Here is a 27,061-nt window from a genome sequence, read left to right as displayed (position 1 = left end):
TCGGGAATCGGTTCAACTCTGGAATAGAGCGGGCGGGGAAGATCTGAGCGGGGGTTGAAACGGGGTTCGGTGGGGCCCTTTATGAAGCCAGAAGAGCGGTAAAAGATCGTGAGAGTGCAGTGTTGCGAATTCGGATGAGGCGGCAATGCCGTTGTTGGAGCGGGCCGTTGGGGTTTTGGGACGAACCCGTAGGCTCACTCACGTTGACGTTGGCGGCAACAAACGTTTGTTCCTCGGGGACGATGAGTCAGGGTCCTAAAGACAGTTGGGATGCAGGAGCCCAGAAGTAAGAAATCAACCAGGGGTTGGAGAAGGGGGATGGGATGCGAATATATCCGATAACGGAGTTGCGGGAATGTGCACAAGAGCTGAGGCTGAGTAGATCCTCGCTTCACGGAGTGCCTCTTTCGGACAGAGGTACATCCACCAAGAAAGACGGGAGGTTGGAGGAGTCGGGGACTCGGAGCGACTCGAATGTCGAACCTTAATTTATGGAATGCGAGGTGTCTTGAATGACCAAAGCTGGGAAACCGACAGGGTTGTCTTCTTATTCGTTGCTGCGAGGCTCAAGAATTTGACAAGATTTCTCGCGGCAGCGTCAAAGATGCAAGTTTGCTTGTTAGAGGGCACTTTTCCGTGCTTTCTGAGACGACGATGTCAAGATGGTCGGCCCCCTCCTACCAAGGCAAGCCGTGACCCGAGTCAGGCCGCTGATTGGCGGACCCTCAACAGAAGTAGACGGCCTGGTCTGACAAGAACTGAGAACTGACAGGACTTGGTGCCCGTCACTTCACTCTCCGGTCCTTCTTTGTAACCTTGCTGGTGGATAGATGGTATTCCACTTGGCTCACCCTCAACCATAAATAGGTAATGGAAGCTCTCGGATGAATCAGCCGGTTGGAGGTCCGGGAGGTCTGCGAGTTCGGATGTGCGGGGCTTGATTGTGAAATGGCGGGGTAAGTCTGCTGCAAGCCGATAAGCAATCAACGGAAACCCCGGCGGGCCTAGGATCCAAAACGGCGGTTCTCGGGAGGTGGCTCCAGGTTGTGGGTTGTAAGATGCAAGACTTGGCTCGCTTTTTCGCCGAGGATTGACGTTGGATCCCCTTCTGTGCACTTGTAGGAGTGGGAGATCTGCAAGCTTCGATTGGTCCGCGTTGCGGGATGGTTAAGGTCTTGTGTGACGACAGACGGACAGACAGACATATAGACGACGAGGGTTTGTTGAGGCCCGTGCAATAGGCGATGGTGAGCAACAGTGAGGGTTGGTCCAGCAAGTCCAGGAGATGCGAAAAAGGTAAACCTTGTCAGTTCGCAACATGCCGCGCATGTGGAGAGCGGAAGCCTTTTATACTTGCTCGTCCACTCCACCAAGAAGGTCTACTTTTCGCAGAGTTGTACCTCCAAGGATCGGGACAAGTCGTCTGACTACTGGACGAGCTAGAAGTTGGTGTGCTGATAAATAAGGGACATGGAGTGCATCAGGGCAAACCCGGAAGTGGCCAGCTCGTCGTGATGCCTTGGCTTTCCCACCTGGCTCACCCTCGCTTCACCGAAACTTGTCCGGAGGCATAACACCTGAGAGTCAGTGTGACTTCGCAGCTGAGACATTCAAGGCACCACCAACAGAGAAGCGCAGCCACCCTGCCCTCGCAGGCTCGGTGGGCAATACGTAATGCCTGCTGTCCAATCCAACTCCAGCGGCGCCACAGACATGCCGGGAGAAAACGGTGATGAAGCCTTAGAGGACCGACACCTAACACCACACCTCTGGTTCGCGGCAAAGGATGCAGGGAGGAGGAACTGCCGGCACTCGAAGCCCCACCAACTGAGATGTCAAACTCTGGAAAGGGAATCGGCCCGTGTGATACACAAAACATCGTGCGCTCATCGATTGCCGGATATGTGCCGTGTTGAGGCATCGGTATATATAAAGCGGGTTGGTAGGATGGGACATGTTCCAGTCCGCCGTTACGGTCGTTGCCTTGGATCCGCGCCATCGACACCAGCAGATATGGACTCGGTGTGGGGTTGGCGGATATCCAAGCGTCTCGCTCTCTGGCCATCCATTTCCCTAGGTACCTACACAATAAAAAGCTCACCTTTCGGGGGCCCGAGCTGTCTAGGTGAGCAGCCACCGCTTGTCCCGAGCAGACCCGAATCCTCATGTCCATCCGTCCCAGCGGTCCCAGAAATGTCACACTGTGGCGCGGCGCGGCGCATTTCGCGTTTGAACTTCCGATGAAGGGGGCTGGGGGTCAAGTGAGTCCCCACGTGCTAAGCTGATCTGCTGCTTCTAGGTATTCGCAAACCACCCGTATCTAGGTACCTATGTCGGATAAGGTGTGGAAGACGGATGTGGGTAGTCAGTTTTGGGTAGGCACGTCGGTTGGAGTAAAGGTGCAAGCAGTGATGGAAATAGAGAGCCCTCAAGACTGGATGACACCCTCCTTCGAAGCTGGATGGTCCGTGACCAAATGTTGCGGGGCAAGTATGGTCAGAAAAACCAATCACATGGGTAAGATCGACGAAGTGGATGCCCTCCCGGCTTTCCGCCTGCAAGGATGCTGTTTCCACCGCTTGCGCAAGCGATGAACCGCAACCAACTTCCTGCTCACGAATCCATCTCGAGGCACCGGCCGGAAACAACCCTCCACACAGCCCTAGGAGCGCCACGGCCGCGGCCGCATTGGCATATTTGCGTTATCTTGCGGAGGCTGCGGAAACGACCATTTCAAAACGACGGCGAGAACGGAAACCAAGGAAGGGGAGAGTAAACGAAGCAGGATTGCAAAGCAAACACGACCCCCCTTCAGCGACACCCCGAATCATCTGAGCACCGCGTCGGATCGATCTCGCTTCACTAGCTTGCCGCATGACTTTACGAGCCGCGACGGTGTCAAACAGACGACTACACACCTTTCTACCTTCATCTCTAGGGCAGCATACCCGTTAATGCTACCGCGACGCCAGCCCCACCCACTATCCTTCCGTCGTCAAGTCGACCTAGCTCCGTTTACTCTGCGCCCACACACCATACCCGACCTTCAGTGTGGTCATCAGGAACCCGTCAGCCTCGCCGAGCTTCCCCTTTAGTCCCCCACCTCGCCGACTTTCTGGCCGACACGCCCGACGCACCCGACGACGCGTTCCCGCCCCTTCGCATCAGCCCCGCCGGATAGTAACTACGACGCGTGGATTGGTGAACTACAACGCCTAGCAGAACATGGCCTCGACATCATTTCTTTGACTCGATCAACTCGCTGGGCGGGTCGCGCCGTGATGCGGACCTCCCGGTAAACACAGCACCACAAGGCGGCTTCATGTCATCGCTTCAGTCTCTCAACCCATTTGGCGACCGTGGCTATGTCCAACTCCCGACGAGCGAGGCGCCAGGAGCCCCTCTACCTGCGTCTAATCGCCGTGAAGAAGAAGATGCGTGGTTTGCCTGTGAGTCAACCCACTTTCCATGCTGCCTCCCCCCCACGCCACATTTCGCTCTGGAGCTTCCCGCCCACGGACTTTGCGCCCTTGCTGTCCTTGTCCCCTTGCTGCCCTTGCAGCCAGACCTGGAATGCATGGCATGTGCCGCCGCTGCATGGCCGTGTTTCAGGGCGCCCCACCCCCCTTGTCTTGTCTCTATCGTGATCATTTCCCCCACGACCTGGTCTCAACCCGACTTGCTCCGGCAACCAAGACTAACCAAGCGAGACATAGTGAGTCAGTGGGATCGTCTGCTGATCTTTGGTGGCCTGCAACCTCGGGGCTCTCGCTTGTTTCGTCATCTGCTTCTTTCCTTTTCCCCGTCATATCTGTGGCGAAAGCCGCGCAAGCTAGTTGTCCTGTAAGTGTTCGAAACCCAATGTTCTTTCGGTGAGGGCGGGCTTTCAGAGCGTTGCCTTCGGTGACGCCATCGATGCCAGTCATGCACCTCTTTCGGTCGACAGTAGGCTGATTCGATATCTGCCCGTAGGTGGACACTAGGCTCGATGTTGTTCCTGTCGTCCTTTGCCGCTATCATGGGCCCGTTGGCCCTACCTTGAAACACCTTTGCCTTCAACCCCGCGGCTGCCTTTTACAGCCGCCTACTTCGGATCCCTTGGGACTGACTCTGTACTTCTCCATCGGTGTAAGTCGAACCCGCGTTCAGGTCATAGCGGGTGCAAGTGCTAAGCCTTTCCCAGCTTCAAAGCACTATTCTTACCATGTTTGCGGGGCTTATCCAACTGGCCTCCCTGTTATGGTATCTTGTGAGCTACTTCCCGATGGGTTCCAGCGGACTTCGCCTTGTCAGCAGCTTTGGCGCCCGCCGCGCAGCAGCCTGGATGACAAGTTGAGAAACGAAAGAAGCCGCGGAGTACGGCGCCCCCAGCAAGCGGCATGGCATCGTTTTTGCCGTTGTACGCTATGTACATTATGCAAGGTGGTTTGTTTCGAAAAACCAAACTGTGATACTATGAGCCTTGGAGAGCATCTCTTGGAGATAATCCCATCGTCGCATTCGCGGCCCGGTCCTTTTCTGCATTGCGTTGAACCCTGTCATTGCGGTAAAAGATAACTTCGGCCCGAGCTCCTGCGATCATCAGGCAACCTGGAAACCCTGGCAGAGCAGTTTCGCCCAGCTTTTAGCCGGTAACCCCCATTGCCGGGCTGGCCATACGGTCTTGCCGTTGAGAAATGAGGAGGCCACGGCACGGCGTGAGTAATTTAGTAGGCGGCCCTTGAAGATCGCATGGTGAAAGTGAACTTAGGGTATACGTTAGTTGCCCTCCGTTGAAGCAGCGAGGGGAGAAGCGAGTCGCAGAGAATCGCGGGGTGTTTTGTGGATGGCGGCCAAGAGCCGCATGTGCAGATTTGCAGGCAGCGGCGGGCAGAATTCAGGCAGACCAGTATTATTCTACATGAACAACGCACCCTCCTCTGTAAGGATCGTCCTAGTCTCGATTGGGACACTGGAACCTTATATTTATCAACTACAACTGCATCGTTCGAAAGGAAAGACTCCCATCAACGATGGCCGCTTCAGTATGCATAATGCATTGATAGCATGCTCAAGTCAAAACTTTTGCAATAACATAGCTCTCATTCCACCGGGCTACTCCGAGAAGCCTGCCCTACCATCTCAAAGCGAGAATGTGTGCGTGAAACCCCACCTCGGCCGACCCCTCCGCGCGCGGGCTCGCCGCGCTTCCGTCACAGCGCAATACGACGCTCATTTGAGGGGCCGACGCAACCATGTTGAACCACACAAAGTGCGCCAAATTAAACCACCTACGGGAAATGACAAAGACCCTCTAGAAATAGGTGTAAGGGAGGACTAATTATATTCGCTTGATTTGAATTCGAGCTGGAACGCTGCTGGTTGGTGGGAGAGCGAAAGGCTGCCGTTTCCGTACAGTACCGGCTGGTAACAAACAGTTAAGTTACGATATCGCTCTGTCTCTGGAGCCAGGGCGGGGCACCCCACCTCACCTCAGGTACCTACTACATACATAACCGATCAAAAGCACCACTGCGGAGGAAAGTCAAGCCATCACTCTCTCCAGATGTCTAATCTGCGCTACAAAGATGAGCGGTCCGCTGTCCCCCTCGCCAGAATGCTCAATGGCGGGTTTCTGAACCCAACCCAGACCCTTTTCTCTGCCAGGCGCTGTAACCGCGGGTCTCAAGGAAGGATCATCAGTGGTTCGACACCCTCCACCTTGGGGGCAAAAAGATAAAATATCAGCCCAGAGTAATGGAAACCAGCTTACTCATGAGAGGGCCCAGGCCTCGCATATTTGAGACAGAACGGGAATTCGGGAAATGGCTTTGTTATCAGAGGGATTGCCCATCCGTGTCTGCTAGGAATGTTGGGGAAGAGTCCAGTGTCAGCCGGGCATTGCCCAGAGCCGAGTTCCCCTCACTAACCCAGGGCGGGCAATGCACAGGTACACACGTGCAGTGGTAATTAATAAATTAGGTCACCATCACAACCACCCCGGATTTTCCCAGCAGAATGCTACCAGCCGGGGCTTGTTGAAATTCCTCACACGGCGTCTCCAGGTCCGTGGGACATTTCCTAGAGCAACCAATCCGACGGAACTGCGTTGGCTGAAAAGGGTCGTTTTAATGTTGGCTGGATTGGGAGGGAATTGCGCCGTGTGCGGACATGGTGTTAGTTCCAGATCGTGTGACATCGCCGCCAACTTTGCTGGCTACACCGTTGCAAGGTCGAGTTTTGGGTTGGGGTTATTGATTCCGAGGCAGGATCGGAACAGAAACCATCTCTGCTCGTAACGGTGGAACTTTGTACGCATAGGTGGCCAGGTTGCATGTCATGACTGTCGAAGAAATGCAAAGTCAGGTTAGGTGGTTGGTGGAGGTACTCCCATGTATCCGTGGGTTTGTTAGGCTGTCAACACCTCCCTACGCCAGCGGTACGAAAGCACCTAACCCAAGGCAACAATCAGAAGCACTGGATGCATTTTTCCAGCCTTACGTGCTAGGTTGGTTATGGCTCGGTGCCGCCTGGCACTTTTTTTCTCTCATCTTCCCTCATACTTTCTTGCTGCAGTCGACGTGCAGTACGTCATACTACTACGATTTAATCCCGCAAATGATTACCCACAGTTCTCGAGCGGCTCCTCTCCGCTCCGAACTCCCGTCCTTCCAGAGCTGGGGCACCCAGACAATGCTAATTGTTTAGGTACTGGGCACTATCTCCACCATTCTTTTTGGCAGAGCCTGGGAACCGAGAAAAATTTATTCCCACACACACACACAAATCTCATCCACTCTTCGCCCTGGGAAGCACTTCTGCATATCCCCCCGGCGCACTTTTTTTTCTCTCTTCTTTCCCTCTAACAATCCTTCACTCACAACTCCCATTTTTTGCCCTCCCTGCATCCAGGACACTCTTTTTTAGAGGTCGGTCGCTAGGGCGTTGTCTTCGGTTACCCGTTGACGTGAGGCTTCGTTCGGGCCGCATAGCATTACAGAGCTGCACTGGAACCCTTCTACGAGCGTTTGCTTTTCGCGCTCTTTCCTCGGTACCCTTGGTTCTGTCGCTTCACGAAGCTTGCAGTGCTCACTCTAAGAGGCACCGCCACACGCGTGATCCGTCGATTCCGAAGAGTCACTCCCGGAAACCCAGCCAAATCGAGCGGGTGTTCACCAAATCTCGCCCCACCAAACATTTGGCCCTCCCCTCACTCCCGTTTACCACGGCGGGGTGTTTGTTGTCCGTTTGGATTTATCGATCAATTTCGCCGGCCGCCAGTCGATCAATTCAAATTGAAACGTCATTCCCGATCCCTCCCTCAGGCATCGACGCCTCCAGAATTCCGTTAGTGCGGGGAGGTTGTGTTGGCCTCTCCGGACATCGCCTGACCTCGGCCAGGCACATCAAGGTCAGCAAGTCAATACTGCTTGCCTACCCTTGGTCAACTAGGGCTCATACCTGTTCGCCCTAGAAGGTTGATCTGCCCCTACCGTGCATCCAGCATCAACCTGCACCGCGGTGATCTCGACCCCCGCATTTAAAAATGTCGGCCGCAGCTTTTTCCTACGCGCAAGCCGCCAGAGGGCGAACGGTTTCCCAACCGAGTCAACAAGAGACATCAAGCCCTGCCCCTTCGACAACTGGCTCTCAGGGCAAAGATGACGCCTCTACCGGCGCCACTTCCGTAACAGCGCCGTCGGTTACCTCGACCAGCCCGGATATCCGGGATACAGAGCAAACGGCCCACACTCTAGTCGAGAATGGGTTTTCGAAACAAGACCCCGAAGCCGCCTCCGTTGCCGGCTCCAATTCCTCTTCAGCATCCGTCGCGGAGCAACCCGACAAGACGACTGAAGATACTGGCGCAAAATCGATCGACGGCCAGGCCACGTCCCGGAGTCAGAGCGAGGATAAGGCCTCTCGTTCTACCAGCAGGACCTCCCGGGCCAATGACGGCGCAGAGGGCAGGAAAGGCCGGAAGGGTAAGAAGGGCCGTTTCAATGACAAGGAAGCGCCAACCGATCAAAATCAGGAAGAGGACGCCGAGAAGGTGAAGGAGCCCCCAAAGCCCGTCATCCTCACAGAGGCACCCCTCCCCACTGTCAACCCCTGGGCAAAGCGCATGGAGGCACAGAAGGTAGTCCAGGTTAAGGGCTCGGACGCACCCGCCGCCGACGGCGAGTCGAAGCCAAGCCCCTCGTCGGAGGAAGCCGGCTCGCGCGGCACCGTGTCTAGTGGCGTTAACGGAGACAAATGGCCACAGAAGAAGTCAACTGAGGCATTGCGGCTCGCCGATCAAGCACCACGCCGAAGCGGTCCGCGCGGCAGCCGTGCCGGCGACAAGGACGAAAAGAGCTCAGTGGCCTTGCCTCCAGTTGCGGATCCTACGTCATGGCCAGATCCCAAGTCTGCCGCAGAACGAGAGCAGCCCGCCCGCAAGGCACAGGAGAAGATTGATACAGTCGTCGAGAAAGAGAACTTGGATGAGGCTGGTCCGACGCGGAAAAAGACATGGGAAAAGCTCGAGATCGTACATTCGGTAGTTTTCGAGACCCAACTACCACCGCTTCGTGGATCCAAACCGCGCGGCGGTGCGGCCCGAGGCGGTCGTGAGGCAGGTTCAATGAGGGGTAGCCACCCCGCCACTGCCGCTGCCGCTGCCCCCCAGACCACCACCGGCGCTGTGAGTGACAAGGTACCTTCTCCCGGTGGCTCCGCGGGCCCCAAACCTACTACCACTCGGCCTCGTGAGGGAAGCATCCCTTCGCGCGGCGCGTCTCTGCCGAAACGTGCCTCGATTGATGTCGCTTCGCGAGACCAGCGCAAGCCAACCGTGCCCAGCAGCACAACGGAGCAGGCTCGTGATACCAGTCTTGATGCCTCATCGGTAAGTTCAGTCGCTAACGGTGGCGCGCAAAGTTCGCACCATTCTTTTCCCCTGTCGGCCGCTAACAAAATGGTAGTCATCGAAGCGGGCCAGTGCTACAAGGGACATCCGCCTGGAAAACGATTCCTTGAGCTCCGAAGGTGGGCAAACCGCTGCCCGAGCCGCACCCCAAGACCGTCAAAGCTACCATGCCAGGGGCGAATACACCAAGGATAGCCAGCAGTACCCGCGGGACGGCCGGCCGGAGCGCGGCCGCGGGGGTTTCCGTGCCCGCGGTGGCCACAATAACTCGTCACATATCCCCTCGGCGTCGTACCCTACCAATGGCCACTATCCAGCGCCCAGCAGTTTCCAATCCCGCCAGAACCCCAACGCTCATAGCCCCCCGCCTTTCTCAAACCAATTTCCGGTATCATTTGGCCACTCGTCAAGGGGGAGAGGAAACAAATGGGCTAGCTCCAGCCAGTCCGCCGGACGCAACGGCGCCGGTGCCACCGGGTTCCCGCCCAAGGTCGCCCAGGCGAACGAGTTTGCGGTTGGTCAGTACCCGCCGTACATGTACTCGCCGGTTTTTGATGCCTCGGTCCCCATCCTCAAGACTCAAGTTGAGTACTATCTCTCTGTGGAGAACCTGTGCAAGGATTACTATCTTCGACAGCACATGGACGGCCAGGGTTTCGTTCACCTCGCCACGATCGCCGCGTTCAAGCGCATCAAGGCCGTAACTGAGGAATTGGAGTTGATTCGCCTGGCCTGCTCCCTCTCAGATCAGATTGAATTTGGCGTTGGCGGTGATGGCATTGAGAGGCTGCGAACTCGCGACAAGTGGCAACATTTCATCTTGCCTGCTGCCGAACGGGCCGAGCCTTATCGTAACGATGGCCCAGCGAACTGGGACTCCCTATGCGAAGCCGGATCCCCAATTCGCCACTCACTTTCCTGTCCCGATGGTCCCTCAGCCGTACCCCCCTGCTGCTGTCGGCGGCTACCCGGCGTTTGCCGAGGACCAGATGTACCAGCCGCCGTTCGTCAACGGAGCCGCCTACGACCCTTCGGTCACTAATGGCGCGCTGAACGGCCATCACCATAGCCATGAGACCCGGTTGTCTGCCGGTGTTCCCGAATACGCACCTCCTCAGTCCCCAGTTACATTGGAAAGCATGACAAATTTTCCGGACTCTCAGGTGGATAACCTGATGGTGGTTTTGGATTACGACGACAAGGGTAATGCAGGCCCAGCCGGTCCTGTCAGCGTGGCCGGTTATGTCTCGGACAGCAACCAGGCTGCGACTTCACACAAGTGAGTACCCGCGCAATCCACGACTAGCCTCCTTCCACTGTGCCGGTTTGAGCAGTTCTAACTTGTCGATAGCGTCAGCGGAGAGGCGGGAACCGGCTCTGCCAGTGCTGAAGCGGGCCAATCCGAACGGGGAATCGTTTGGGTTGATGAACAGGCATCTGCCCCCACTAAGGAACAGAGAGACCGAAAGCCGTACACCGAGATCCGCAAGGCGGCTCTTGAGCAGCGGCAGACTGCCAAAGCAAGCGAGACTCCCAAGGAGATGCAGAAGCTCTATAAATTCTGGTCGCAAATGCTTCTCAACGACTTTAATGCCAAGGTCTATGAGGAGTTCAGAGGCCTCGCTTTCGAAGACGCCTTGCGGGAAGCTCCGTCGAGACATGGGCTGAAGTCTCTTCTCGAATTCTACGACAAGCTTCTGCTCAAGACTAACACTCGAAAGCCTTGGCCCCAAGACCGAGCCGTGCCTGAGATCTTCACGGCTCACATGAACGAGGCTATGGAGCTCGACAACAAGCTGAGCGGAAAGGACGCGGCCATGGCCTGAGAACGGCCTCGATACTAGCTGCCAGTCGGTGGTCCCCAAGCTGCCGACGGCCCTGACAGGATCATCGGTATTGTCTTCGTTTGACCTACATCAATATTTCAGATGTCCACAACGGGCCGGGCTAGTTGGTTGATTCGACTCGTCCGGATCCAGGCACATATTTCACCTAAATGGCCGTTTGTTGGGGCCAACAATCTTCACAACATTCCACGAAGCGGCTAGTTCTTTCCTCTTCTTGGCCGGGAATATTGGTGTCGCCAACCGGGTTGCTCCTTTCGATGGCGATCTTTATTATCTGGGTCACCGCGACCACCCAGAAAACATTTCCAATTCGCAGCGAAGCAGTTTTGATCTTGTGCGGGCATGCCTCACGGCATTTCCCAAGCTGGCTTCTGCAACATGGCCTACATCATTTGGCAGCTTGCTTCGCTGTGGCTAGACGTCTTGTGGCGTCGTTTATTTTCTTCTGAGGGTAGTCTACATCATGGGGGAGGGCGGACAGCTGGGAAGGCGTTATGACTAGCGGCACGGATCTGGGGAAGGTTCCCCGAGGAAGAAGTGCTTGGACGTTGATGAGACCCCGACATGATCACTTCTGGGGCGATAATCTTTCTGACTTTTTGCGATTTGTCAATCTTGGGTTTCATGAACTCGACATATTCCCCTGCATGAATTCTGGCGTTCATTCTGGCAAACATCCCCCATCCATCTCTTCACCGACCTTTCAACGAACAACCGGAGGGGGAGTCCTGGCGATCTTGTGGTAACGTGCCAGACGGACACGCCCGGCAAGGGGTATACGGGATTGGGTTTGTTCTGTCATTGCTGGGGCTTTTGCCGGGTTCGTCAGCGAGGAAGGCAACTGTTGGTTGTTGGTTTCGAGCAAGGCGAGGAGGGTGTTTCTTAGGGCGGAGGCAGTTTGACACAACAAATCAGCGATTTGCTGTTGCATTTAACGATGGGGAAAAAGAAGGGGTTTATGGATGTCGGGGTCAAGAGAAAAAGATGGGAGGGTGAACTCGACGACGTTCCAGACCTGACACTACTCTTTGGAACCTCGGCCTAACTGTGGGAATTGCCGCGTTCTCATTCCTCTACGGAAGATAAAAGCGTTTTGACTTGTAAACTGTATAAATAGACAACAAAAATGAAAAAGAGAAATCGTTGCTTTACACGTGCCTCCATACCAACACAGAAAACGGCAGGGGTAGTGGCCCATCTCGAGGTTTGGAAGGTCCCTCCATCAGTGGAGGTGCTGGACGCACACGCGTAGCACATCCATTAGGAGGAAACGTTTACCCCAGGTACCTTTCTCCTCTCGCACAGCACGTTACTTTGCTGGTCGGACAATTGCTACAAGGGAAGTATGGAAGCTTGGGTTGCTTAAACGCCAAGCGTGAGCGACATTGGGTTTTCGTGGGTTTTCATGCTGCCGTGGAGCGGCCGAGGGACCTTGCCCATGTTCGGGAAAGAGGTCAAGTGTCCCCGCACCGAGGCTATCTGGAGGGTTCAAGGCGCGTGGGCGCCAACATCGGTCCAGGCACAGCGGGCACAGCGGGCTGAGCAGTGGGGCAGGTGTTTTTTCGGAACGCCCACATGCCCGCGGCGGCAACTTGTCATTTGTAATAACAACGGATCTGAGGTCCCTCTTCTTGCATCTCCCCAAACAGAAGAAGTCTCAAGACATTTTCACTTCCCAAGCCTGCTTTGGTGGCGCCGACATGCCTCAAATCCAGTGACGGTTCGGTTAATTTCTCACTTTTTCCATGGCTTCTGCCTCCTTGCAGGTCCCGTGCACCTAAAAGGACAGGAGCATCATGTCGAAAAAGAATAAGGCCAACCCGTTCTGCACGAGAGCTACGATCACATGCCGATAGTAGCCCGCAGTTCAAAGTTCACGACTCGGACTACAAGCATACAAGCCATTATAGAGGCCGAAACGACGACATAAATTACCTTATACTTGCGACATCCTCTGCTATCAACATTTGCATTTAATTGTCCTACACATTAGTCGAGCAAAATTACCCTTCCCCGGCCCCGCGGCGACCGCCCGCGTCGGGTCTCCCTCCACGGCCTCGCTCGAGGTTGACAAGTTCATCAAACTGAGCTAGCCACTTTGACGACTTATTCGGCACGCTAGTTGGATGGACGCGATGACAAACTCCGCCGCATCATCGCCGTCGCCCTCCTTGTCCCCGACCTCGGCCAATCTCAAGGCCGCGGCCGGGGAGAAGAGACGTCTGACAGAGAAGGAGAAGAAGGCGAATCACCTGGCATCAGGTAAGTAGCACCCACGCAGTCCGGGCTGCACGCCGCCTGTTTGTTGAAATGGCGAATATGTGACTGACCGGAAAACTAGAGAAGAAACGAAGGGAACATATCCGAGATCAGTTTGACCGGCTTTCGAACATTGTCCCTGGTCTCGAGGGACGAGCGCGGTCGGAAGGCCTCGTACTCCAGAGCACGATAGAATATATTAGGAAGCTAATGTTGGCACGGCGAGAATTGATCCAGAGTCTGGAGGCGAACGGTGTTGAAGTCCCAGTAGATTACAAGAGGTGAGTGTCTCGAGCTCTGTGTGTTTTCTACTCAGGCAAGACCCAATATGCCTGGAGACGCACGACGCCGACTCGGCCACTGACTTTCTTGATGCCTAGCTCTCTAGAGATGCTGCCCAGATGGTTTTTTGACGATGATTGGGAGGCTCAAATGGAAAAGAGCATAGCTGGTTCGAAAGGGGGCGGCAGCTCGCCAGGAGGTAGTGAGCCGCCTGGACCATCAATACGGCCATGACCAAAGCGCCATAGATAACCGGCGACAAGAACGGCGCAAAAGTTGATACCCAAGGAGATCGAAATGGATGCAATGCCCACCGGATAGTTTACTGTATGTATCATGTCCCGAAATTGGAAACTGGAAAAACTGTGGAATTCCGATTCCTCATTAGCAGCCCCTTGCCTGTCGGGGGACCAACTGGATGGCCGATTCGCTTTTTCACGCCTGATTTTGTTCCTACCGGCATAGTTCCGTAACGGTAGGCTCCTAGGTATTGTCCATGGTAACTCGAACGTTTTTAATGTCTCAACAGCTCGATGAGGGCCAACCAACTGAGACATTCCGAACTCGCCCTTCATGGGTCTCCTTGGTGTTTTTAGTGTGGCTGACGCTGTCCCCATGACATCATAGGGCAAGGCGCAGACACGGCTTGTGACTCTGGTAAGTGGATGCACCACCTCCCAAATGACCTCGAGAGATTGGTCCTCTCCAAGCTCAGCTCTCATGACCCGGCCATGGGCGAAATGCCCCATTGCTCGGTTGGCCATCTCCAGGAGGGTTTGGATTTTTGGTGGTGTCGCACACCACCTTCTTTCTGTGCCCGACCAGCCAGCGCCGGCCTCAACCTTCGACCACACACATAGGTGGGCCACGCCGAGTCCCTGATTCCCACACTTTCTCGGGCAACGGCATCTCGCATTTTGCGGTGGGGAGGCAGCCAGCAGCGAGGCAAAGGCCTCGCCAGAGCCGCCGGCCCGTAGGAGGATCAGGGAATCACGGCCGCGACAGGATTATTCTCCAACTCACCGGCCAGGTAATTAGTTGAATGGGCCGAGAAACTGGTGATGTTTGGTGTGTTGCCGAAACGACCCCTGCCTTCGACCTCGAAACACAAGGAAGATAAAAAAAAGGGGGGGGGAATAGTTTAATGTAGACTCAGGTAGTAGTCTCGTACTGACAGAAAGCTGTGCCACAATAAATAGGGTCGTCGATAGAATGACAATGTTTCCATGGCAGGCCAAAACAGGTGGGCCAAACAGGCGGCCGCAGGGCGTCTCACCACCAACAGCAGCGCCCGCGGCCCAGGAGCCTTGCCGGGTTTGAAGATGGCCAACAGCGGGCCAGAGGTTCGCCAGGCCTCTCCGGCTTCTTCTCAGATTTCTTTTTTCTTCGATTTTTCTCTCGAGGTGTATTTATCCAAGGAATCACAAACGGTTCGTCTCATCCTTTGCCAAGGTCAAATATCTCGGGAGTTGCTGTTGAGATCGGACGGCATCGCCGAGGGGTGCCTGGGATAATTCAGAACCCACTCTCACTGCCCTGTTCCTGTTCTCCTGCCTTGCCCCTCCCTCCCCCTCCCCCTCACTTAAGACCCTGGGTAGCCCCGCTCCGAGCCTTCCTTGCCAGGCAGCCTTCCAACCCAGCTGACCTCACCTGCACCGCACTTGCCTCTTCCTGAATCTTTCTAGAAGAGCGAAAGCCAAGGGAATTATCCGACTACCGCAAACCAACAAACAATCCCAAAGAGAAAAAAAAATTCATTAGAGGTCAGCTTGGTTGACTGTGTTGACCGCACCGCCATTTGGCGATGGCTTCATACGACCCCTATGACGCACCTCCCAGGGAGCGCACAACCAAGCGCTACTACCGGGAGGAGCGCCGCGAGGAACGCGATCCTCGATACTACGAGTCGCGCGAGACGCTCCATGTCCAGCCGTCGCGCGATCTTGTTCCCAGAGCCCGTGAGGATAGCGACCTCTCGGTTGAGGAGATCCGCCGCGACTTTCCGCCGCCGGGCTACTCGAGCAGAGATCTCCGCCGCGCCCGGTCAGCCGAACCCGGATACTACGATGAGTACGACGACCGCCGCTCTTACTATAGCAGGGACCGGAATTATGATGACCTCGACCGCAAGTCTCGCAAGAAGACCGATGTCGTCTACGAGGAAGAGCGCAAGAAGGCCCGCGTCCTCTCTAAGCAGGAGCAGATCATCGCCGCCGTGACTGGAGCTGCCCTCGCCATTGGTGGGAAGGAACTCTACGACCGCCGCGACGCCAATCAGCACGGCACCGAGGTCCAGCGGAACATTTTGGCTTCGGCAGCCCTCGGCGCCGCCGGCGCCCTTGCCGGATACCAAGGAACCGAGTTCTACAACAAGCACAAGGAGAAGGAGGAGAGGAAGGCCCTCGCCCACCGATCCGGCTACTACTCGGACGACGAGGAGAGCGCCAAAGAAAAGAAGGGCCACAAGAACTTCTTGGAGAGTGCACTTGCCGCCGCCGGTCTAGGAGGTGCCGTCAAGGCTCTAACAGGCAAAGACGACAAATCGGACACTAGGAGCCGCCGCGGCAGCCGTTCCCGTTCCAGATCCCGTTCCACCTCACGCTCTCGAGGCAGGGACAAGAGCAGAGACGGCAAGAGCGAAGGAGCCAGTAAAGTCCAGAAGGCCGCCATGGCCTCGCTCATTGCCGGTGCCACGGAGGCATTCCGTATCTCGAAGCAGCCAGGCTCGTGGAAGGGTGAGAAGGCTAAGCGCATTCTCACCGCCGCCGCCGGCGCTGCCACCCTTGATGCGGCTCAGGACACCGAAAAGGCTGGCAGCAAGCTTGGCCTGACCGAGGCTGTTGTCGGTGGTCTGCTTGGTAACCGTGTCATCAACGGTTCCAAGAAGAACATTGAAATGGACGAGAAGACCGGCCGCTCCCGGTCTCGTTCTCGTGCTCGCTCAAAGGATGGGAGCGGTGGAGGCGGCGGCGTGAGCGGACTTGCCGCTCTTGCCACCGCTGGCCTGGGCGCTTTTGGCGCAAAGAAGATCATGGACAACCGCGAGCGGTCTAGATCCCGGCGCCGGAGCGTAGACTCCCGTGACGACTCCCCCGACCGCCGCCACCGCAGCCGCAGCCGAAGCGTGGTGGACTCTGCCCGCCGTCGTCTGGCCAGGGTGGGCATCGGCAACGGCCCTGATGATGATGACCGAGATCGCCGTGACCGCAGCCGCAGCCGCGACCGGAGACGCGATCAGGACGATTATGAAGATACCGGTCGTTCCCGCCGACACCGTGACAGCTACGACGACTATGATAGGGACCGACGGAGGCATTCCTACGACGATGACCGCTCGCACCGCGGTGGAGGACACGACCGCCCCCGTCACAGACGCGGTTCGGTGTCGTCGGATGACTTGGGCGATTCGGACGATGACAGGAAGCGAGGCAAGAAACTAAGAGGTAAGCAACTCATCACCACAGGTCTGGCCGCTGTGGCGACCATCCACGCGGCCCATAGTGTCTACCAGAGTATGGAGAAGCGCAATGTGCGGAAAAAGGCACTCGCGGAAGGCAAGATAAGTGAGGAACAGGCCGAAAAGCTCAAAAACAAGGCCATCCTCCAGGACGCCGCTGCCGTCGGTATCGCGGCGCTTGGGATCAAGGGCGCCATCTCGGAGGTGAAGGAAGCAAACGAGCTGAGGCACGAGATGCATCAATGGAAGCTCGAGAAGCAAGAGAGACACCAACGGCGCGTTGAGCGACAAAGACGCTTGGCAAACGGTGGTCTCGTTGATCACGGTGGTGGTACCGGCCAGCTCGTCAGACGCAGGGCTGACTCTTGGGATTCGGTAGCTCCACCAGGGGCCAGCCGCTACGACGATGGGCCCCGTTATGTTGATGGGAATCCGTACGGCGCCATGCCTCCCGGCCCGTCCGACAGGAGGTAGAGAGGATAACATATTCGCTCCACCAACAACGCCCGTCCGCCGACCTCAAACCTTCCGGAAAGCCTTGCGCCAGTACCCAGCTCCCTCGATTGAGATTCCGTACCGCCGCGTTTCCACATTTCCGTGCCGCCTACCGTTTTCCCGGTATGTGCCACACGTATACACGCACAAATTCCCCAACCGTCAGCGCCATCGTCAGCTGTGCCTCCATGGACGCCACCACCACCGCCGCGGGCGGTACGAGATGCCACCAATCAGCCGACACAGCACTCAGTAGCACTAGCAGTTCGGTGGCACTTGACGCGTTGGGCGTTTTTCTGAATGGTCGTGGGCCGGCTACACCAGGCCCCTTGTATCCATACTCTGGTTCTGGCACTGCGCGACTCACTCCTTTCCCCCAATTACACTTATAGACTTTTGGAAAGCAAACATCCTAATTAATCTGTTACCCGTGATAGACGATCGCCGCCGCCATTAGGGCCCGACTTAAGAGCCCCCCTCCATCGCCCCGGGCCTGGCCTGGTAAACCGGCCGTGGAGGGGGGGGCTTACTAAAAACACGAACCGGGTGAGACGTGGACCCCAAGGGACAGCATTCGGCAAAGACGGAACCGGAGACCAAGGTTTCGCAACTGGTCCGCGACGTCAGCAAATCAGATTCGCCTCCTAGTGTCGTGGACCGCATGAGCTTCCCTACTCGGCCGTCGTCCTATTCCTTATTCGTCTTCGTTTCGCAACACCTGTTTGGACCTGTGGCTTGTTTCATCGCTTCCGACGAGCCTCGCAAGCACACGCTGGACGATACCTCAGTTCTCTTATCATTCGGTGGATTTGGGTCTGAGGCGGATCGGTGAGGGCGGGAAGAGGAAAGGTGGAAAGGGTAGATGAATGTTTTTATGATTGTCTTTTCACTTTGTTTTTTTGATGTTTCGTTTTCTTCTGGATGATGAGGGATGACTTTGATGAGAAAACCTATGAATGATGTTATGTAGCTGCAATGATGACTGGTGCTTTTGGTTTTTTTTTGAATGGCAGACAGGGACCGATGAGCTTGTGATCCTGTCGGCCACCTTATTCCCGAATCACATACCCGATGCCGGTCAAGGAGCTCGCTCAGTGCTGTCGCCCCAAGTCGCGACTCTGCCAGCCACTAACGTGAGTCGGTTGTATCGGTTGAAGATGGAGGGGCGCTTCACGCTTTCTTAGAGACCGGATCCAGTAGCTCATGCCGCATGAACAGGTTGCGGATTCTTCTCATTCGAATACAGCTTCAGGTCGAGGGATAGTTACACATGACCCCCGAGCTCCAACGAAACAAACCGCGACAATCACCCACTCCATCCAAGGAGCCCAACCCTTCAACCACACCCTCAGTCGTCGCCAACGACCTTTCCGCCAGTCTGCTTCCAAGCACTGGCCATGGCCAGCAGGCTCGACAAATTGCTGGTCTGCTGGTCGTCGGCCGGGAAGATGTAGTCGACATACTCCTCCCACGTGTCGTCGTCCAGCTTTCTCTTCTTCTTGGTCTTGCGCGGCATCTGCTTCTGGATCTTCTCGATGTCCTCGGGCGAGCCGTGCATGTTCTCGAACTCCTGCCAAGCCGCCAGCAGCGACGCGCGCTCCGTCTTGAGCTCGCGGTCCTTCATGTTCTGGTGCGCGCGCTCGAAGATCTTGCGGGCGCGCGCCTTGGCCTCCTCGCTGATCGGCCGCTCCTCGGCTTCTTCTTCTTCCTCTTCGCCCTCGTCCGCCTCAGGGATGTTGATCTCGAACTGGGCGAAGCTGATCCAGACCTTGGGGTGGTCGGCCTTCTCAAGCAGGCGCTCGTACAGCTCGCGCGTCCTCTCGTACTCGCCCTCTTCCTCTTCGAAGTCGATGTATGCCTTCCATACTACCTCTGGCATGTCCAAGACTGGCTGGCTGATGGCGAGCTCGAAGATGGCGCGGGTGCGGTCAAGATCGTCTAGGCCGCGCTCCAGCTCGGCCCACTTGATCCATGTCTGGCAGTTGGACGGGTTGTAGAGAGCGTGCTTCTCGTACAGCGTCCGACACCTTTCGAATTCGTACAGTTTCTGTTCTAGCGATATGTACTCTTTGAAGAGCTTGTCTTTGGGGCACATGCCGATCGCCCGCCCAAGCGCCTTTCGTGCCGGAGTTAGTTGCCCCTGGCGAATCTCGAAGTGCGCCTTGGCGATCCATATCTTGGCGAAGGTGAACTTCTTGTGAGGTATCAGTCCGAGACATGTGTCGTAGATTTGCCGAGCACGTTCGATATCCTTGGCTTCCCGCTCCTCCCATATCGCGTAAAATAGGAAGAGGAAAATGTACCTCCGCCAGTGTCGCTTCTCCTGCGTCGGGGGTACCTGGGCAATGGCCCTCTCATATACCTCCCGCACGCGATCCGCATCGCCCCCGGTTTCTTCCAACCGGGCAAAATCAAACCACACGTCGTAGTTCTTTGCGTTCTCTTTTACCTGCTCCTCGTAGAGCCGCCTCCTCTTGGTAAGGACGACATCTTCGACACCTTCCCGGTCTCCGAATTGCTTTTCAAATGTGGTGTACTGCGCATGAAGGGCCATTGACTTGGAACGCGGGAGGTTGTCGAGACCAAACTTGTAGATGGCGCGCGCCCTCTCATACTCCTTTTGGCGTGCTTCGAACCTGGCAAATGCGATGAACAGCCTCTCGTCCACCTCGTCGTCGCCCAGCGTCTCGGCAATGGTCTGGATCGCGGTCTGTAATACGTCACGGACCATATCGCCCGTCCCATATTCCTCTTCGAACTTGGCCCACTTCAACCATGTCCTCGGCTCGGGATGCACCGCGGTGAAGAGCTGGAAGATCTGCCTGGCCCGTTCAAACTCCCCATAGCGCTTCTCCAGTTTGATATAGGCGTTCCAGGCATCCTCATCCGGCTCCCATTTCATCCACCTGTCGAATACTTGGCGTGTGCCGGGGATATCGCCGAGCATCTCCATGACCCAGAGGTACTTGTACCACAGCTTGGGGACCCGCGGCAGCCGAGTGACTGCGCGATCCAGAAGATTGCGCGCATGGTTAATGTTTCGGTTCTTGATCTCGGCCTCGACATACCTGATCCAGAGCTCTATCGCATCATTAGCGGCCGTCACTTGCCATCTCCCGAGGGTCCAACGCGAGAAGTTGAGCGGAAGACTTACGCGTGTTATTCGGATGCACATCGAGGGCACGCTCAAAGACTGAACGGGCGCGCGCAAACTCCTTCTGCTCGAGCTCCCACTGGGCATACTGAAACCAGTTGGCGAGTCGGACGCGATTGCGGCGGATGTAGTCCTCGAACTCGCGGCGCTTCCGGCCCTGGTATTCCTTCAGCTCCTCGAGGTCGGCGAAGCGCTGCGTCGGTTTCTGGATAGCCGTCTCCTGGCGGTCGACGGCTTCTCGAAGCAGCTGCTCGGCCGAAATCTGCACCGGCGCCGCAGCTTTGTTCTTGACCCTCGGTGGGCCGCGCGCGGTCTCCATGATGCCGGTCCCTCGGTATATTACCAGTGGCGTCGGAAATGTGGTGATAGGGGAGGGCTGTGAAAGATCTTTGTTTCAAATGCTTGAATTAGATCCCGAATTCTGATTGCAGATATGGAATTACCAAAGCAGCGCGCTTTCGTCGCACCGCGAGAGAGCTGATGGACCGTGCGCCACCATAGATCTTGGCCCCGATAAGGCCAGCCAAGGCGCTATAACTTACTGCCTACCACTCAAAGCCTCTTCCTCGGACAAAGATCCATCGCGGTCGTCACCTTGCATGCTTGAACTCGCTTCTCCCCTCACAACTTTCCAGCTCCGCTTTATCACCAAACACACTATCACATTGGAACCCACTAAGCACTGGACCCGGGAAGTCTAACGAAAATGTCGACCCTCGCGGACGAGCTCCTTCAGGATTTTGAGGATTCTGGGTCAGAAGCCGGCGGCGACGAGCACGACGATGGCCTCTTTAACGAGGCCGGCTTCTCTGGCGGCGCGAGGGCGGATGGGGGAGACATCGCAATGGAAGAACTACGCGACGAGGACGCAGACGAGAATGAGGATGCCGACATGATGGACGAGGCCGACGGCAGCACTACTCCGGCAGCCAACGGTGACGACGAGAAAGCAAACATAGAGAAAATGCAACTGGGGGGCGTACGCGATGTGCGCGCCGTGGCAGGCCTCATGAAAACCTTGACGCCCGTTCTTGAGGTTAGTAAACACCATCCCTCTTCTCCCCAGTCTATTCCCATCGGTTGTGGAAAAGCGTTTACATCTGTTTTGAGAAATAGCCCTGACAGTTTACCTCGAACGCTGCAGAAAATCGCACACTACCAGTCGCAACCCGCTGAGGCGATCGATAACGTGGGCAGTGTGGAGGACCACCCAGAGTACCACCTTCTGACCCAGTCGAACGGCCTCTCGACCCAAATCGATAACGAGATTGTCCTCGTCCATAAGTTCATCAGAGACCACTACTCGGTGCGGTTTCCGGAGCTCGAGACGTTGATCACCAACCCTCTCGAATACGCAAAGGCGGTAGCAATTTTGGGCAATGGACCGATGGATTCGGAAAGCATCAAGTCTCTCCAAACATCAACAGACAACCCCTTGGGGATGACGCTGAAGTCGGTGTTGGATGGGCCGTCTTTGATGATTGTCACGGTTGAGGCTACAACATCCAAAGGCCAGGCTATGTCACCAGAACAACTTCAGCGGGTAGTACAGGCATGCGAGATGGTCATCGCTCTTGACAAGGCTAAAAAGACCTTGACCGAATATGTGCAGTCGCGCATGAACATTTTCGCGCCAAACTTGACGGCGCTCATCGGATCCCTGACGGCAGCTCAGTTACTTAACCAAGCTGGCGGCCTGACGGGCCTTTCCAAGGCGCCGGCATGCAACCTACCCGCATGGGGCTCTAAAAAGCAGGCCAGTGCCGCGCTGGCCACCAACGTCGGCATCCGGCATCAGGGGTTCATCTTCCAGTCGCCCGTGATCCGGACCATCCCAAGCGACATCAAGAAACAAGCCATCAAGATGTTTGCTAACAAGATTGTCATGTGCGCTCGCACCGACTGCTTCCACCAATTCCGCGACGGCTCCGAGGGGGAACGCCTCAAGGACGAATGCCTCGACCGTCTGGACAAGCTCCAACAAAAGCCCCTGAGCAAGGGGGCCCGTGCCCTGCCCGCGCCCGACGACAAGCCCAGCCGAAAGCGTGGTGGCCGCCGGGCGCGCAAGGCCAAGGAAGCCACGGCCGTGACAGAACTAGCTAAGGCCCAGAACCGGGTAGCATTCAATAAGGAGGAGCTGGAGGTCGGCTACGGTGCGGGCGACAGCACCAGAGGCATGGGCATGATCGGGCAGCGTGACGACGGGCGGCTGCGTGTGACTCAGATCGACAATCGCACCCGAGCCAAACTCAGCGCGAAGAGCAAGGGCTGGGGCGGCGCCAGCTCGCTCACCAGCGGCAGCGCCTCGTCACTAAGGGGCCTCGCTGGCGGCACGGGTGTGAGCAACCTGAGTCTGGCCAGCAGCAAGGGCTTGCGCACGTCCGGTGTGGGGACGACGCTGGGATCTGGGTCGGCCACGGCGGGCACGGTGTCGTCACTCGCCTTCACAGCGACGCAGGGTCTGGAACTCGTCGACCCCAAGGTGCAAGCCGAGCTTAGCCGGAAGCGCAAGGCGGACGACGATCGATGGTTCAAGAGCGGTGCGTTTACGCAAGTGGGCGGCGGCAATGACGGCTTCAAGAAGCCTGCGCTACCGCCGAGCAAGAAGCTCGACACAGGCTCGACAAAACAGTAACGACCTCAGGTACTCTCGTACGATATCTAGGGCGGTTGGGGTGGTGGGAGCTGTGCGGAGAATCGCTCCTAGTCTTGCTGGCTAGTGGAACAGTCTAGATGCCCGATGCTCCATCGAGATGTAGTATAGACTCTGGCGGGGGGCGGCGTTGATTACGCGGACATTATTTTGCGGCGTTTGGGTGGCTACACCTAAGGGGTCCTGGTGTTAGGGGTTTGATATTTTCTCATCACGGTCGATCAGCTACAGATACTGTAAGATGAAATAGGTACTGAGATTCGGCTTCGACTTCATGGCTGCTTCTACTTTCTTGAGAATCATCGCTCTTGGGCACTCTGTGGGAGATACTCTGACTAACTTGTACCACATTGCCCGGCTCATACCTCAACTCAAACCACATCGACTTCACCTCTTTGCGGTAGGCCGAAGAGGAGCCGCGATGGGGAGCATACAAACAAATGTCTAGCCACCGGGGTCGAGCACCCTCTACTGGCGGGGATGATCCAGGAAGCTCGGCTCTCCTGTTGATGAACCAAGGAAAAACCCCGCATTACGGAGGGCGTCATGGCATTTGAAGAATGCCATGTTGCCTCCTCCAAATGCCATAGGGGTGTCACGCCCTTCGCCCCGCGACACAAAACGAATGTACCGCGCAAGTACTCTCCGCATCTCCCGCTACCGTTTTGTCGCCCCCCAAGGCCCATTCACCTGATGGGCGATGGGAAGTCTTGCTTCGTTGCGCCATTGGCCTGCCTTCATTTGCCGTCGTCTCATCATCCCGCCTCGCGGGCGCAACTTCTGGACACCATTTACCTCGAGTGCCGATGAGCCGATGCACTTTTCGGTCCGTTCGCTCGCTGCTCATCATTGCCACTCCCGGTGCGGTTTGTCTTGGAAGGGGGGGCGTTTGAAAGGTCCCTGGGCGAAAAGGAATCGGTTGTGTCACCAACCTGGCTCTCGGCCAGAGGAGAAATCCCAGGGATGTCCTTTTTCTGCCTTTGTTCTTTTTTGAAGACGGCGAATCAGAAAGGGAAAACGGTGTGGGTTGCCGTGCATCGGGGCTGGGCTGGCTGTGAGCTAGCAGCCGTTGGTTATTGGACCAACGGCTGGCCTGCCGCCTGCTTGCCGTGTTCGGGGACTGCAGGTTGCAGATGGGCTAGTTGAGAATCCGACCCCCGGCTTGGATGGCATTGTCTTGTTGTTCGATCCAGACACGGGTAGTGAGGACTCGAGCATCGGCGCCCTGTTGTTGTGTTGATGAACGGGGTTGGAACTCCTCGGTACTCTGTACTAACTCAAGGTGCCATCACACTGCACTAGCTCTGGTACTGCGCATGTACTGAGTACATACATCCATGTTTTGGGGCTGCGCGGAAATGCAGAGTGAAACTGCTTCTTCTGCGCTATGTTCCATTCTAACGTGCCTTCGTGTTGTTCGCTCCTGCGATTGATCAGGGTCGGTTTCATTCTGGGCAGAAAATGGATCGGGGAGGGGAGGGGTGTGTGTTCCTCACCGAATGGCGGGCAGCAGCGACTCCACCGATCGATCGATCGAAGCTCTGAACCGAATGAAGCAAGGCTCGGGACAACATGACAACATGGCTCACATGGACCTGCCCGTTTTCCGGTTTGAATTGTTGTTGATCCAGAGAGACAAGTCAGACAGCTACGCGAGGCATTTTAAAATTTTCGAAGTCGTGATCACAAGTTTTTGGCCCCAAAGTCACGATGGCATAAAATGGGTGCGGAAACGAGAAGTTTGGGGTGGTCGTGGCAGAAGCAGGTGTGAGTCAAGCAGGAACAGGGCCGGCATCCTCATAATTATTATGTACAACAACCATGTGCGTAGCTACCAAACATGTCGGGATGTTCCCCCAAGGACGTAACTCAGCTTAACCGCTGGCAGCTGTGGTGTTTTGCGCGCTCCTTTCCGGAGAAGAATCTCCGCTGAGCTCAAGCAATCCAACCGGTTTCCTTCCCCGCAACCTGGCAACGGCCAGCCGGGGTCGACATCCCTGAAGCCACCCTTCAAGCTTCCAACTTGGGTCCGTGCTTCTTGATGTCGTCACCATCAAAAATAAGTCTCTCCATGTGAGGCCGCTGCTCCAGTCACATCTCGGCCCCGTTATCGCTATCGGCATGCGCCGTGACGCTTCATTAAGCCCCTCGCTTCACTTTTTCTTTGTCGAGCAATTGTCCGGTTGACTTGGCAAGTGGGCGACAAATTAACCCACACAGCAAAAGCATCCTCATCACCACAAACCACCCAACAAAAAGGGTAGTTTATACCGGTCTTCTCTAGCAGTTCTTCCAAAAATGAAGCCATTAAATTGGCCAATATCTTACCTCTAATTCTCACATATTCTTTAAGTGAATAGGGGTTGTTGAATTGTGGTGACATGGTGATGTTTGGTGGTGCGGATGTTTTGCTGTGTGGCTTAATTTGTCGCCCACTTGCTTGGCAGCTCCAACGGAGACGACGGAAGCTCAGGGAAGTCAGGAACGGGCCAATTGCCCAGCCGCCAGCGCCCAAGCTGGGCAGGGGTCCTGAGGTCACCAAGTGGGGCCGTCCCGCATGGTCTTTTGGCCAGGGCCGAAGGGGTTCTCGATCGTCGGCCAAAAGCTCGATCCCGCTTCTGCATGGCTGGGGTTAGCTCTCAAAGTCAGACACCGATGAGAGACCCTGAGAATTCCCCATCGCCCTGCCGCGCCTGCGAACGGGAAAGCGCGCGGGCGGGGGTTAAAGGCGTTTTGTCACTTTTTCCCAACCAGAACTCTGTGCTCCCAATGCCCACCTGCCTGCCTGTTTTGCTGAAGATGGGCACTGCTCGCACCCCATCTCCACTTTGAGGTTCAATAGTATCACAATACGTACATGCCTACCTAACAATAAGCACATAAGGTAGGGCGGTCGGGAGGGGAGGGGTTTATCTCGGCGTGTTCGGGTTCCGGCTATCCTGCTTTCGCTACTCAAGGAGTCGCTACTCAAGGAGTCGCTACTCAAGGAGTCAAGCTCTCAAGATCAAGGCAGTATCCCCAGGGACAAGAAATGACTTGCATTGTGAAAGATCGCGTGGCTTGCGAGCTCGCGATCGCTGGTCCTTCGCCGGAGCTTTTGCCCCTGGTAACCAACAAAATTCTCATGTGCCAACTTCGCAAACTCCTGTCAACAATGGGGGCAACGGGGGCAAAGCCTCAGGGTCCAACACAAGCCGGATTTAGCACTCTCCACCCGGGGTAGCCTGGACGCTCCCCCACCCCCTTGCTCTTCTAACCCGCACCCCACCACCCGCTTGTCAACGAGCCAGCAGCCAGCAGTTCCCAGAGGACCAGCCAAGCAGCCAAGGAACCGCTGTCCGGGTGAAGAATCCGGGCACGTCGCGGGGTTGCGGTGCAAGAATGACGACACGCGACGGCGTGAAGCAGGGTTGGAATTTCGCGACAGATCAACTTCCGAATCTGGCATTTGACCTGTGTTGCGCTCGGGTACGAGGTGCCGACACTGGCACATCGAATCGCATGGCAACAAGCGTTTCACAGGGAGACAGGCTGACAGGTCCCTGAGATGCGGTTTCGGTCCAACCCACAATTTTGAGTTGTCGTCGAAACAAGTTCCAACAGCATTTGGGGCAACGGATCTTCATTAGTTATCATACCTGCCTGGACTCAACTCTTCGACTCGACTAGACATGCTCAACTACTTGAAAAAGAACGAAACAAAAAATAAAACGTTGTCGCTCCACCATAGATGCACTCACCCGAGGCCCAGAGCCGCTAGAAACTTCCGGTCGCTTCTTTATTCGAAGCCGGGTACTGCGGGTTCTTGCCAAGAATGAGGTTCGGCGAGGTGCCCCGAGCCCTGTGGAATGGTGCAAGTGGAGATGTAACTAGTTAAGGCAAAGGCGGGTGGCAGGTAGTTAGGTAATCGATAATCAACCTCGAGCTGTCTGCCTTGTCGCCATTACGAGAGATGACAGCAATTTTAAATTTCAAGGAATCGCCGAGCTAGAGCTCTCCATCTATACCAGCATGCACGCACAAA

At 56.1% G+C, this 27,061-nt stretch overlaps 8 protein-coding genes across 8 annotated transcripts; 6 read left to right on the top strand and 2 right to left on the bottom strand.

The window, feature by feature from the left end:
* Window positions 1-948: 948 nt before the first annotated feature.
* On the top strand, window positions 949-1,427 carry CHGG_02770 (uncharacterized protein; the record flags this gene model as incomplete). The annotated part of the gene is made up of 3 exons (XM_001229285.1): window positions 949-956; window positions 1,210-1,247; window positions 1,378-1,427. 3 exons carry the CDS (start codon window positions 949-951, stop codon window positions 1,425-1,427), a joined length of 96 nt encoding a protein of 31 aa, XP_001229286.1.
* Window positions 1,428-2,165: 738 nt separating this feature from the next.
* CHGG_02769 (uncharacterized protein) lies at window positions 2,166-2,594 on the top strand (the record flags this gene model as incomplete). The annotated part of the gene is made up of 2 exons (XM_001229284.1): window positions 2,166-2,261; window positions 2,325-2,594. 2 exons carry the CDS (start codon window positions 2,166-2,168, stop codon window positions 2,592-2,594), a joined length of 366 nt encoding a protein of 121 aa, XP_001229285.1.
* A 4,931-nt stretch (window positions 2,595-7,525) lies between these two features.
* On the top strand, window positions 7,526-10,716 carry CHGG_02768 (uncharacterized protein; the record flags this gene model as incomplete). Its single annotated transcript, XM_001229283.1, has 4 exons — window positions 7,526-8,869; window positions 8,946-9,590; window positions 9,757-10,169; window positions 10,242-10,716. 4 exons carry the CDS (start codon window positions 7,526-7,528, stop codon window positions 10,714-10,716), a joined length of 2,877 nt encoding a protein of 958 aa, XP_001229284.1.
* Window positions 10,717-12,872: 2,156 nt separating this feature from the next.
* Window positions 12,873-14,320, top strand: CHGG_02767 (uncharacterized protein; the record flags this gene model as incomplete). Its single annotated transcript, XM_001229282.1, has 6 exons — window positions 12,873-12,999; window positions 13,079-13,170; window positions 13,234-13,277; window positions 13,398-13,480; window positions 13,906-13,935; window positions 14,139-14,320. 6 exons carry the CDS (start codon window positions 12,873-12,875, stop codon window positions 14,318-14,320), a joined length of 558 nt encoding a protein of 185 aa, XP_001229283.1.
* A 762-nt stretch (window positions 14,321-15,082) lies between these two features.
* On the top strand, window positions 15,083-17,209 carry CHGG_02766 (uncharacterized protein; the record flags this gene model as incomplete). Its single annotated transcript, XM_001229281.1, has 2 exons — window positions 15,083-16,721; window positions 16,833-17,209. The coding sequence occupies 2 exons, from the start codon at window positions 15,083-15,085 to the stop codon at window positions 17,207-17,209; spliced, it is 2,016 nt and encodes a 671-aa protein (XP_001229282.1).
* A 1,369-nt stretch (window positions 17,210-18,578) lies between these two features.
* On the bottom strand, window positions 18,579-20,703 carry CHGG_02765 (uncharacterized protein; the record flags this gene model as incomplete). Its single annotated transcript, XM_001229280.1, has 2 exons — window positions 18,579-20,311; window positions 20,385-20,703. 2 exons carry the CDS (start codon window positions 20,701-20,703, stop codon window positions 18,579-18,581), a joined length of 2,052 nt encoding a protein of 683 aa, XP_001229281.1.
* A 387-nt stretch (window positions 20,704-21,090) lies between these two features.
* On the top strand, window positions 21,091-23,019 carry CHGG_02764 (uncharacterized protein; the record flags this gene model as incomplete). The annotated part of the gene is made up of 2 exons (XM_001229279.1): window positions 21,091-21,420; window positions 21,529-23,019. 2 exons carry the CDS (start codon window positions 21,091-21,093, stop codon window positions 23,017-23,019), a joined length of 1,821 nt encoding a protein of 606 aa, XP_001229280.1.
* A 1,156-nt stretch (window positions 23,020-24,175) lies between these two features.
* Window positions 24,176-24,376, bottom strand: CHGG_02763 (uncharacterized protein; the record flags this gene model as incomplete). The annotated part of the gene is made up of 2 exons (XM_001229278.1): window positions 24,176-24,304; window positions 24,371-24,376. The coding sequence occupies 2 exons, from the start codon at window positions 24,374-24,376 to the stop codon at window positions 24,176-24,178; spliced, it is 135 nt and encodes a 44-aa protein (XP_001229279.1).
* Window positions 24,377-27,061: the final 2,685 nt, after the last annotated feature.

This window comes from Chaetomium globosum, genomic scaffold (assembly GCF_000143365.1).
Source record: "Chaetomium globosum CBS 148.51 scaffold_2 genomic scaffold, whole genome shotgun sequence".
NCBI lineage: Eukaryota > Fungi > Ascomycota > Sordariomycetes > Sordariales > Chaetomiaceae > Chaetomium > Chaetomium globosum.
This window is presented reverse-complemented; position numbering and strand designations above follow the sequence as displayed.